We start from the raw sequence: 13,860 nt of genomic DNA on the forward strand, positions 1-13,860 counted from the left end.
AGGGCAATTGACCCCACGATCCACCTACCGATTAGCACCAGAGCTAGTCTTGCGCCCATCCGGACACATTACAGTCACAGCAGCCACTCCCGCTAGGAACCGCACCAGGACTCGAGCCCGAGACCCTGGACGACGGCAGTACATGTGCGAAATATTCTTAATACTGCTGCGGCATTTAAGTGTAACATTCAGGTTTCTCCTGATGTTTAAATTAATGATTTTGTGTGGATATAGCACCAGCAGATAGTATGTTAACTGTGTTTTTACAAATTGTTCTCTGAAAATATTTTTTACAAAAAATAAATTATATATTGCAACCAACTAAAATTAGAATATTTCGGAAAGAAAAATGCCTAAAAACCACCTTTTTGCATCTTCAAACCCCAAGAAAAGCCTAACTTGATAATAAACCTAAAACATGAACGTTACTGTAGATCGCCGTGATGCAGCTGGATTGCGAATACAAAAGTCATTATTTAGGATGCTCTTACGCCATGTCACCTAAATGCTGGTTTTGGCGCGATGATATCTGCGCTATGGGCGCGGAACAACCTTCCCTGGTCTTTGGCCGGAAGGCAACTACTATAAAGCGCGGCGCGAACCTCCGCCAAAATGCGTGGAGCGCGGGAAAACAGCCACGACCAGTTATGGACTTAGTTGTTAATTTGAGATATACAATAATTATTCTACAATGGTATACAATTCTTATATTACTTTATTATCTCTAAAATTGTTATTATTTTTGTTTATGGAATGAACAGAAAATTACACATTTATCACACACACTAGCGCATTGCCACGCCCGGCCGGGCGCTTCGGTCATAGAGGTATAATCTCTATGAATATACCTCTATGGCTTCGGTCGTCTTGCCGTTCGTCGCGGCGCACATCACGCACGGGTGTGTTCGTTGCACACGCAATTCGAATAAGTGTTGTTAGGACGTAACGGCCTGCGCGACCCAGAGGGAGCACCGGCGGCTGGCGTCATAGTTACAGTAGATGTCACTTAATTTCATTCGTTAATTGTACTGTGTAACACAATCTTTTTACTATAATAGGTCAATCTACTGTAATATTTATGACAAAGAAAATGTATATTTTGTGTTGGTATATACTCAATATTATCAAAAATAAATAAATAGGTAAATAAAATTATGCTGCTGTAATTGTACTTTAGTCAGTCATTAAACCACAAATTAGCTCTGTTGTATATTTCTGAAGTTAATATACCATATAAAGGGGTAGTCAATGTATTGTATAACTTAAAAATATCTATATTCTAATCATAAAAATAAAAATAAAACCATCGTAATGCGTTAAATCAATAGAACAATGAAAAAACAAAATCATAAAAAAAATAAAAAGTGACGCCCGTGCAGCAGGTTTTATTTCTTTTTTTATTTTTCTGGTTAGACTATATTTTTTTATTTATATATAAAAATAATAATTTATATACTTTGATTCTGGATACGTACGATATTTTTACAGCTCTGAACATATAATACCACTCCTTTAAGTGGCCAACACTGATAATAAATAATATTTTAAAGGAATAAGTAGATAAGGTAGGTTAAAGATTTTTGGGGAAATCTGTATCATTTTGGGGAAATGTTTTGTCTGCTATGGAGAAATTTTGAAAACTGAATCTGGAGACCCTGGGTCTAGTGTGCGTGCTCAATTTTAAGTGCGTGTGTGTGTCATCCAAGGCGTCATATCATAGTAGGTATTTGTGATCAAAATATTCATGTGAGTGAACTATAATAATTTTAATATTATGCACAAATTACTTAATAAGTAACCTATAAATGTGTAGGCTGTTGCGAATGCTGTAAGCAACTATTATTATGTTCCTTAACCCTGGTTAGGAGAGGGGCGCATCCGAAAAAACAAAATGCGGACATAGAAATCCGCACTTTAACCATTTATTAACCATTTTAAAAATCAACATTGTGACATTTGAAGGAGTTTATCTGTAATGCACATTTTTAAAAGTTGGTTAGGTTATTTGCAGATTGATTTTACACTCGCAATTTGACGTTCACCCTAGCACGGCGTCTCCCCTTATTTTTTATCACTACCCCTTCCCTTTTTAGTCATCTCAGATCCCTTGCATCTACCACCCTCAGAATTTCTTCCTCTAGCCTATTCCACATCCTCCCAGGCCTTTCAAGGAATACTGTCTGTCAGGTTGTATTAAGTTAGTCTAGCCACTTAAAATATTTTAAAAAAATGTGTGAAGTGAAGGCCCGGCCACAATCAACATAGTCTTAACACGTGGATACATATGGTGATGTGCACTTACTCAAAACAAAACTGTAATTATCTGACGTCGCTGCTTTTTAGAACGGAAAGAAAAAATCAGGAAACATTGTTTTCACACACTATACACGTTCCTGAAAGGATGGTTTCTTAATTCCTACTAGTTTGTGAAAAATAATAGTGTATTGCTTACATTACTATACCAACATCGGACATCGCTGCTTCTAGGAACAAAAAGTAAATAAAAACTGAAAATATGTTTTTCAAGTACTAGACGTCCATTAATTTATTTACCCTGAAAACATAGTTTCTTAATTCATACTGGTTCGTGAAAAATAACATTTTAAAGCTTACATTACAATAACAGTGTTTAAACACTGCCGCCACCAGTCTTTTTTTACCCACGATCGTGTATCTTTATGTTCAGCACAACTGTAGCCAACTTTGGAGAGTTAAAAATATGCTAATGCTTCCGTTTCACGTATTGAAGTTTATTCCTGGGTCCTGAAGGCATGATCCTGTTGGCTTGATCCTTAGGTACATGATGCTTGCTGTTTTAGTTCAGTACGTCAAAAGATTCTGATGGCTTGATCCTGTAGTACATGATATTTTCTGTTTTAATTCAGTACGTCGGAAGATCCTGTACATAAAAAAAAAATATTGTCATAGAATAATGAATTCTGATTGTAATTCGAATAAAGGTTGTTTTTTTTCTGCCTTCAATCATAATTCTTTCTTATTTCACAATTTCTTTTATGTGCAGGATCTTCCAATGTACTGAACTAAAGCAGCAAGCATCATGTACCACAGGATCAAGCCCTCAGGATCATGCCATCAGGATCTTTCGACGTACTGAACTAAAGCAGCAAGCATCATGTACAACGGGATCAAGCCCTCAGGATCCAGGGATAAATTTAGATACATGAAACACCAGCCATTTCAAACACAGAATATACTACGGCTGTAATAAAAAAATTCCCTGGAATGACTGCAAGATTCGATGTGTCCGCTACTTCGGTGCACAGCACGTATTTCTCACAGAAAATGAACGATGTTAACAGATCAATTCTAATTTTAGGCTCCCATTAGACTCGATCAGTACAACCTGACTCAAAATAGTGTGTGTTTTAAATCTTATTCTAATAAAACAATAAACATAAAATACAAGCATTAAAAATTTCCTTAAAAATGCAATACAGTTATTATTTAAATGAATTTCATTATTACAAAAATACCTACATTGACTAAAATACTCCAAAAAAAAAATTTTTTAGAAAACTCATGCGGGTAACCATAATAAATGTAGGCAATTGCGTGAATACATAGGTATTGTAATGTAAGCTGTAAACTGTTATTTTTTTTTAACAAATCAGTTTTTTAAACCTTAATTTCAGGGTTAATTCAGGAAAATCTCTAGTATATGAAAAACATATAGTGTACCTTTTTATCGCGGGTAAACAATGAATGGAGGCAGCAGCGTAAAAACACAAGTACTTATTGTAATGTAAGATATAAAATTTTAATTTTTCCACAAACTAGTAGGAATTATGAAACCATCCCTTGGGAGTAAATTTAGGGACGTGTGTAGTGTGTGAAAACCATGTTTCCTTATTTTTTCTTTCAGTTCTAAAAAGCCGCGACGTTCAATAATTACTTTCTTGATAAATAAATTGTTAAATATAAAATGAAATAAAGTGAAGAGTGAACTCGGTCAGTTCTGCACATTTCTATAAGAAAAATGCAAATTAAGTAAATATTTAAAAGAAAATATAGTCAGGGGAATTTGAAATTTCTATCAAGAAAAGTCAGAAAATCTATATTACTGATTTGTTTCGACACAATGACTTGGAGTTACATTCTTCGTGAATGTATTCTTTTTACGTGAATAAATTTATTAGGTATGTACTTTAGTTTTATAAACATTTTGATTTTACGACCTGTTGTACAAACGTGGCACATGCCGAGGGTATAGTGCACCAACGGCCCGGAAGAGAGAGTTTCATTCGAAGCAGTGCAATGTCCCCGTAAATATGCCATTAATACATTGTAATTACTTTATTTTATCCCCCAAGGGTTATGTTCCTTTCAGCTTTGTTCATCGGCTGTTTAGTTAAGTAACTTGTAATAGTTCTATTGTCTCCAGGCGGACTCAAACTTTCTGGAACACACCCCTGAGTGGCAATCTAATTTTAAAATATTATAATTTTAGATACAGTAATTGTGAAGTTTCTTATTACAGAACTTCATTTGTTTTAATTACAGTATTGTGCAAATTGATATGAACACGACAAAAAATTAGTATTATGGCTATCGCAACACGTTTATGTCGATCCTGGCATTTGTTTTGATGGCAAATTATAACCTTATGATTACTGTTACTTACCGCTAAAAACCTGTACTATTTTTACGATTGTTTTTGTATCATAAATATTACCTACTCAAAGCAAAAGACAAAAGATCATTATGCTTTGTGAGTATACATCAATGACACAGAAATGCATTTCAATGGGATGTGGTGTGAGTTTGTGCTGTAAATAAACTGTTAAAGCAGAAGAGAGAAACTGGTTCTGTTAAAGTGCAGCGAAAAGGAAGACCATTCCTCGAGAAGATGCCAGCCTTCTGTGTAACAGCAAAAAAAACAAGCTACGACTTTCAACAAAATCTTGAACGGATTGGGGTTAAAAATCCATGACTACAGTAAGTAGAAGACTCTTTGAAGGTGGAAGAAAAGCCATGAGGCCACAGAAAAAACAACTCTTGACTGCCAGCATAATGAAAAAGACTGAATTGGGCCAAAAAAATATTAAAAAATGACTGGAGGAAGGTGCTGTTCTCAGACGAGACACACTTTCTGTTGCAGGGTCAGCAATAAAAATACTTGTATGAAAATGGTGAAATATTTCAAGGACAAGAAGATTAGAATTTTGGACTGGCCTGGAAATTTGCCAGATCTCAATCCCATTGAGAATGTGTGGGTGATCTGCAAAGCCAGATCACAAAAGATGGACTGTACGATGAAATACAAGATGGTGGAAGCATTGTTTAAGTATGGTTTCGAGAGGAGGCAATCAAGAATAATTGTAAAAATTTAGTTGACTCCACCCCGAACCGAGTTCAAGTCGTGACTAAACCAAAGGGAACACAAATATTCCTTAATAAATAATAGTACCTATTCATGCCTTGTTTATAGTTCTAAGAATTTTTTTATTTGGAATAAACAATATGTATGGAGAAAAAAAATCCATTGTGTTCACATTAATTTGCACAATACTGTGGGTTAAGGGTTTTTACGTTCAATTTTCTTAACACAAGCAGCATGAATCCAGTATCACATGAATGGTCAACAGTGAGGTGGGAAGGGCCCTGGTCACTGGCCATTGTCTTATATCCGGCCCAGTCTGAAGCCATCACCGTCCGCAGCTCGGGGACTTCTTCTTCCTGCATAACCGACTATTTGACGTGACAACGTCTAATAAATCGATGAACGCCGGCTGCACCCACGAAAAAGTGTCCCGTTACGCACATTGTCTCATTTCTCTGTGTCCCGTTACGCTCATTTTATATTGCTCTTTGCTAACCTGAACCTCCTAGCATTGCGACCGAGCCCGTGGCGTAATTCTGTTTTCATGCATTTCAATGTAACATTTTCATTGCTCTTTGCTAACCCGTTCCTCCTAGCATTGCTGCAGAGTCCGTGGCGCAAATATATTATTTTTGACTGCATCTTGGTGTTGGGTAAGCCATTTTCCTTCACATCATCCTTGAAACACTCCCATTCGTTTCCTACTTTTCCTATCATCGTCCTATCCTTAACAAAATAACACAGATTGGAAGAATTTAAATACAGGGTTCATACACGTCCTGGAAAACCTGGAATTTCAAAAAAACAGTATGCAGTACTGGAAATGTCCTGGAATTCACAAATAATTGTAAATTGTCCTGGAAATTTTATCGGTGTCCTTGAAATTTTATTTAGCACACTCAGTGTTACAGTAAAACACTTGATTAAATAACTTAAGTTTCCTTTAACTGAAGTAAATTCTCCGTCCGTGCAGCATGTATTGTAAACAAACATAAATTCATAGATAACATGTCGTGAAGTAGACGTTCATCTATAAACTAAAAAGGCGTAATACACGAACTTTCACTTTAAAGCTCCTTTTTTTTTTTTTTTTTTTTTCATTTCGTTGTTTTCACCAATGTGATTTTTTTTGGTGGATTCCCAAAGTTAATGATCAAAATTAATATGAACATTATATATTAATACAGAGATACTAGTAAAAACATTTTTAAAGCCATTAAAATGAGGAAATTATTATTTACTTATAGTCAGATCTGTACATAATTCTAACTTTTATATTAATTTGTCATTAATACTCTTAGCAAAAAAATCACAGTTTTATTCTTGTTACAAATCATAAAAATATATTTACAGCTGCAAAGCTTTCAAGTTGATATTTTCCTTTTGGTGGAGGATGTTGTTGTTTCAGAACGGGCTATTGCTATTTGGCCACAAGTTACAGCATTTGTCGATTCTTACAAAGGTAAACCCAAATCTGCTCTGTGTACCAAGTCTTTTCAGACTGTTCAGAAGGCTACTAAAGATACACTGATGGTTGCCAAATTGTCTTTCTTTTCCTATATTGGAAGTCAGATACAACCATACCTCAAGTGCTACCAGACTGATTCTCCCATGATTCCTTTCCAAGCTTCTGACACAATAGAATTGTTGTATGGACTAATGTCATTATTCATAAAGAAGGAAATTTTGGATAAGGCGAACAATGATGTAGATTTGTGTGCACTTGATCCTAATAGCAAGGATACCACAGTGTTTACAAAGAGTATCGAAACTGGTTTTGCAACAAGAAAACAACTGATTATGTGTGTTACACAAAAGAAAGTCACAGACAAGGATGTTTTAGTGTTCAAATCTGAATGTCTACAGTTATTGAAAATATTGGTTAAAAGAATTCAAGATAAAAATCCATTGAAATATCCTGTAGTGAGCTTTTCCAGGTGTCTTGACCCTAGAACTCTACTATGCAATGAAACTGAAACCACTGAAACATTTAAAAAGTTGCTTCAGCAGATTGAAAATAGAAAACTGATCAGTACAGGTGTGTGTGATGCAACTTTACTACAGTTCAAGTTGTTCCTCAGAGAAGTGTCACTAGATCCTTAACAGTTTACAAACTTTGATAGAAATACTCAAAGGTTAGATTCTTTTTTTTTGTAAATATTTCCTGGACAGCAAACAGTATGCAGATTTGTGGAAAGTATTTAAACTTATTTTGACTCTGTCTCAGGGCCAAGCATCTGTAAAACGTGGTTTCTCTGTCAACAGAGAAATGATTGTGGAAAATTTAACAGAAAAAACTGTAGTAGCTATGAGGATTGTGTACAATGAATTTAAAGATAAAAAAAGTAAGTGATGTTATTTTCAGTAAAGAACTGTTGGCAAATGCTAGATCATCAAGAATGTGCTATCAGCACTTCTTGGATGAACAGAAGAAACAAGCATCTAGAGAGAAAAGTTGTAGAAAGAGGTCACACATGTTAGAAACTGTCCAAGAACTGAAGAAGAAGAAGCTGCAGATTGAGAAATCAATTGATTGCTGAGAAAAGAAATGATTTCACTCTTCTTTCAAAGTCCAATGCATACAGGAAAAAATCATGTGAATTGGCAGCCGAAGTCGCAAAGTTAAGTGAAGAGATTGAAAAACTGTCTAAAAACTGTTTAAAAAGGTAATAATTGTTTTGTTGTAGTTTAGAATCGTGGAAAAATATTGGAAAACAGCATTATTATTATTTTTTTATTATCAGTGTTTATCTTTGAATTATCTGATACAACATAGTATCAAATAACAATTGTTATGTTTGAAACTCTGTGAAATGTCCTGGGAATGTCCTGGAATTGTCCTTGAAAATTTTTTTTTCAATTTGTGTATGAACCCTGTAAATAGCAAACATGTATAAAAGTTATAGTTAAAATAATCTCCTCGTTAAAGTAATAAACATATTTGAATTAATGAGTGCAAATAAAAGTAAATTTATCAATTAAATTGTATATTTCATTTCACTCCTTCTTTGGATCCATACAAAATAGTGATAATTCAATAAAAATGATTCAATTTTATTCATAAAAGTATGCAATCATTTTATCAATGTTTTGTTATGACGTCACGTTAAACTATCGTCCGTAAATCGACGTTACAGACAACCAATTTTTTTTACTTCGGTTTTCTTTATTTAATGATCTAACATGCTTTCTTAATTGTCCTCAGGGCCTGCCTTGGGAGACAGATTACTTAGTTAATAATTCTTAACCCTTTTTACAGGTGTTCAAAATTAATACGTGAGGAACTTGTCGGCTACGAGGGGACCACCTTTAACTCTTGCCGATCCATGCCGCGAGGCTATTTATAGTAAACTAGCTAGACTCATAAGGTACTTGTGTGCAACTACGTTAGTACATATTTGCCTTATACCACAATTCTTTACCATGTGCCGACAACTTCTAGCGTGTCCTGCTCTTGGTGCGAGCCTGTCCGACACTCGGAGCGGACCAGGTTTGGAAGGACTGAGGTAGTTCACAGTACGGCAATTCAAGTCTAGTTCTACACACAGGTGATGTCACGACACTCCATAAACACACGATGGCGCCCATGCATAGAATCACTGACGTGCAGCAAGGATGTGTAAGGCCCTGTGACATTAAAATAGTAGTTTGTAACATTTTCTCTTGTTTAATTATTCTCAAATAATAGAAACATAGGAAACAAGTGCTGGGATCGTGATGTGGGACACCTGATGTAGGAGCGTGTGATCGGCCTGCCCGCAGCTGCCCGGCATGCAGTCGCTGGGACGGACGGCGTGCGCGGTGGCGGGGGCGGTCGCGGTGGCGCTACTGGTGCTGCTGTGCGCGAGCCCCGCGCGGGCCTGCAACGAGGCGGTGTGCGCCAGCGTGGTGAGCAAGTGCATGCTCACGCAGTCCTGCAAGTGCGACATCAAGAACTGCTCCTGCTGCAAGGACTGCTACGCCTGCCTGGGCGAGCTCTACAGCGAGTGCTGCTCCTGCGTGGGTGAGCGCTCCCTCTCGCCCGGGGCTCTGCCCCGGGCCCCGCGTCCAGTCGCGAGTGATAGCCCTCCCCCTGAACAAGTCCAACTGTCGTGTACTGGTCAGCAGACACTCTTACGAGCCATACTCCATTTATTCTTTCTTAGAACTTCTTCAGCTTTAGTCTTAACTTTTTAAATACCGTTTTTAAAAACAATTTCTTTTTTTCCTTTCGTCATCACGTGCCACATGTATTTATTGTCAGTTTTACAGAAAAAAAACACTTTATTCAAAAAATTTGTGTAAGAAATTTAATTTTAATTCATATTGTCTGGCCCTCGGATTGGTTTCGCGAATGATACCCGGCCATCGAAAATTGTAAAGTTGGCTGTCACAGGTCTATTGCATCCACTAAATATTTTTTGTCTAAGTATGCACAAAGATTTTGGATGAGTAATTTGTAAAAAAAAATATGATACACCACATTAAATAAGTACATATTTCTTTTTCTCTTCTACTGTGGTACTCAACTTCATGTAGATGTGATTTTTTAATTGAGCAAGTTTTCTTTTAAAAATTACTATAAAAATTTGATATCCAAATTACTTGTATGTTATTAGTAATTTTTTTTGTATTTGGCATATAAATTCTAATGTTATTCAACTAATACTGTGTCCATTTTCTTGAATGGTCCTTGCATTTGGGAAGATTGATTTAGAATAGTAATGTTTATGACATATGCCATTGGTGGTGTATGCTGATTTTCCTGTGGATTTTTTTGTTTTGATAATCAGCATAAACCAGTAATGGTGCATGTCCAACATACGCAATTATGCTAAATCAATACGGTGTCAATATGTTGGGAAGATGATACAGAATGTCTAGGTTTTGATCCGAAAATTACGTTCACTTACGAGATATATGTTTAAGATCTATAAGGATATATGAGATAATATGTTTTGAACATACATGCCGGCTTGCTGTAACAGTTTAGTAAGTGTAAGCCAAAAATGCAGTTTTGTCATTTTCCTCTGGTTTTAGTTGCAAATTATAATGTTTTTATATTAAATATTTATTTTTTTAATATATATTTTAATTAGCATAGGGGGTATTCCAAGCTTACGGGTGTGACATTCGAAAGAACCATTTAAAATAACTATCCTTAAAATATTATGTAAAAAGAAAAATTTTGTTGTTATCATATTTTATTTAGGTACAGTATCATGAAATGTTTCTTACTCTAAAATTATACCTGGATTGACAAATTATTTAATTTCAACATCAAATTTCAAAGTCTCTTACGGGTGTGACAGAAATGTTACCTCACTCTACATCCTGCTCAATATAATTTAATATTTCTGTGAATTTAACGAATAAAAAAACATGCCAGTACATTAGTTGTAACATGCAAGCACAAGTAAGTACTTATGCACAATTGAAAAAGTAAAATTTTATATTTTTTTATTTTTGTTTAATTTTTTCCTTTCATTACGGGTGTGACACTGTTTCTTACGGGTGTGACTTGGTACACTGTTATGTAGTACATAACTGAGCTATCATAAATAAAACCTAAATATTAATACTATATGCAATTTCTCTTTACAGAAAATATTAGTCTTTACACACTTTATTACATTTCCTCAAAAACATCATCTGTCAATAAAAATATGATAAGTTTTGTAAACTGTGGAAAAACAATGGCATACACCAGTTGTAACAAGCTAACATAAATAAGTACTTATGGACTATAAAAAAATTGGATACAATTTAAAATTAGAATAGAAATGTCTGAAATGTCTCTAGCATTATGGGCATGACAGTTTCTTACAAGGCTGACTTAGTACTTTCAACACAAAAACACCTTTAAAACACCAAGATATAAACAACATAAGTAGCCAAATCTTTCCACTATATGCTTGACATTTTTCTACGTTTTCTCATAAACATCTACTCTTCTCGAAAATACAAATGAATACCTGTCTCCAATGATTTGTATGGTTGGTTCGGGAAGGATGGTGACTACCTGATCAAAGTTAACATAAGAAACATCATTGTCATCCATCCTAAACACTTTATCGTTTCCTTTAGCACACATTTTAAGAGCCATGACTTTGATTTCACCATCCTCTTCAACATTACCTTGACAAACACATACATAACGATATTGTATATTTTTCTTTTTTTCCATCTCCCATAAATTTCACCAATACATACTTTCCGTGTTTGAGGTTATGTATGGTAGGTGGTGACACAGTTTCAGTATCTTGTTCAGAACTTGTTGAATCATCTGAATCAGAATATACTTCACAATATCTTAATTTTCCTTTTCTTTTGGTGTCTGGGCAATCCAAAATATCACATCTTTCCAGTTTTGATGAATATGTACGCCCCACTAGGACACTTAATCTCATTGCAAAATTTAAAATGATGTTTAGATTGCAGCTTTTGTATTGCAAGCACATTTTCCCATCTAGGTTCAAACAATTTTCTGGATTCTTAAATCAGATCACTTGATACAAAGAGAATATTGATGCCTTTGACAGATTTCCTTGAACATTCATAGAACTCTTGTGCAGTTATTACTGTGTTTTTCCTACTCTTTACTTGTTGCCAGACTATTCTTTTTACCACTGCTCCAACACCATCCACAGCTCCCTTCCCATGGGAAGTAGCGAAAAAATTCCATTCGCCAACCAGATCATAATCATCTTTGAGGAAACACAATCCTGATAAGGTGTACCTATTTTTAAACTGTCCAGCACATCCGTCTGAAAAAAAACAGATGTGCTTAACTTTTGGATGATTTTCTTTTAAATCAGAGATTATGGTGTTAATGAATGTCCAAACCGAGTATTTGTTATGACTTAAGTCATCACTTATTACAGCATAACACTTTTTTTCACCATCACCAAGCCAGGAGCAACATGTGAAAATTGTGATCTGATTATGGCTCCAATGGACTGACTGAATTTCATCCTGATATGTGGCTGAGTAGTTCTCTGCAAAATAAATCTGCAGAATTACTTCATCTTTTGCTGGAGAGAGCTTCTTTTCTTCAAAATACTTAGCCTGTACATTCTTAACAAATGAATGAATTTTAAATGATGCTAATTGCTTTTGCACTTCATTCAATAGATCTTCAATTGATCCTTCTGTCTCCACCAGCCTTGGCCGTCCATCTAGATCTGTCCACTGTTTCCATCTAACCTCTTTCGTCAAGTCAACGCCCCGCGTACTTGGTAAATTCAATATACTGTCTTCACAAGTTGTACAGCATCCTATCATACAGTTTTCATTACCTATGTCACAACACATTTTACTTAATAGATCTTTGGATGTAGCAGGAAGATCTTTTATTTTATTGCTAGCTGCCTGTAGCATAAAGTTAAAGTTTGCATGGTATCTGCAAACACACACATTGTGAGGAAGCTGTGATGAAGAAAGAACATGTTTTGGGCGAAGCTCGTAGAATTTTGAGATATGGATGCTTGCATCTGGATTTTCAGACTTAAATAAACTAAATGCTTCTTTCACAGTCATTACCATGTGAGACTTTTGCTTTGTCACTCTCTTTCCTGTAGAAGGTTCAATAACTGAAGTGGTATCCTTCCTGCCAGGTGTTGTACGACTTACATCATCCCTCGTGTAAAATTGCTGCACTCTTACTTTTAATTCCTCACTTACCTCATTCCAAGCCCGTTTTTGGTGATTATCTTTCTGTGACTGAATATTTGAAACATCTTGTACATCATTTGTGATCAATAACTGTGCGAAAACTGCAGATTTTTTGGCTGGACTAACAGGCAAAGCTTTTTGAACTCTCCTTACAGCTTTGCCTAATGTCTGTACACATTTGTATGATCCTAAGGGTGAAGACAATGTTTTCTTTTGGCAACTAACCTGTTCTTTTTTCTTTTGTCTGCATCTTCTCTGTCGTTCAGTATTCTTGAGACGTTTTAATTTCAGCTTCTTCTTGTCATGTTTTAGTCTTTCATTCGCCTTCTCTCTTCTCTTCCTATCACGTTCTCGTTCTTTTTCTAAATAAACCTTCAACTTTTCTGGATCATCTCTCTGCTTTTGCCTCCATTTTCTTACATAATCTCTGGAATTCATCCTGAAAGTGAAAAATATTTCCATTATGTAGGCCTAAAATCACTGTGTATATTCAGCACATAGTATGTAATACACACAAAAACATGAACAGCTATGTAAGGGTGAACAAACCAGAGGTTTTTCATTATTATGGGTGTAACACTTTTTTAAATTTTAAAATAAACATTTTTGTGATCTGTCAGCGAATAATTCTTTGCTTAATTACACAAGCACATGCCTGACCTCACTTTCACAAAATGTTTTCACTTTATTTCAGACTAGGACATAGCTACAAAAACTTTAGTACTTTTTTTATTACGGGTGTGACACTACTACATAGTTAAAGTTTTTCACCAGTAACTAAATTACATATTTACCTGCACTAATAGTTTCCATGTAATTTCAAAGCCGAGAGTTTCTGTGTAATGTCCTTCTTGAAAATAACCTAT

At 35.3% G+C, this 13,860-nt stretch overlaps 1 protein-coding gene across 3 annotated transcripts in view; it reads left to right on the plus strand.

Moving 5' to 3' along the window:
• The first annotated feature begins 1,439 nt into the window (after positions 1 to 1,439).
• LOC134540813 (twisted gastrulation protein homolog 1-B-like) overlaps positions 1,440 to 13,860 on the plus strand; it is a 28,808-nt gene continuing 16,387 nt past the window's right edge. Inside the window, exons 1-2 of one of the 3 annotated variants that reach the window (XM_063383763.1) lie at positions 1,440 to 1,565; positions 9,104 to 9,344. In XM_063383763.1, the coding sequence (XP_063239833.1) occupies positions 9,113 to 9,344 (232 nt within the window). In that variant the 5' untranslated portion in view covers positions 1,440 to 1,565; positions 9,104 to 9,112. Of the gene's footprint in view, positions 1,566 to 1,613; positions 1,747 to 9,103; positions 9,345 to 13,860 lie in introns of those variants that run through there. The other 2 variants (XM_063383762.1, XM_063383761.1) reach the window with 2 other exon arrangements.

This window comes from Bacillus rossius, chromosome 17, assembly GCF_032445375.1.
Source record: "Bacillus rossius redtenbacheri isolate Brsri chromosome 17, Brsri_v3, whole genome shotgun sequence".
Classification (NCBI taxonomy): domain Eukaryota; kingdom Metazoa; phylum Arthropoda; class Insecta; order Phasmatodea; family Bacillidae; genus Bacillus; species Bacillus rossius.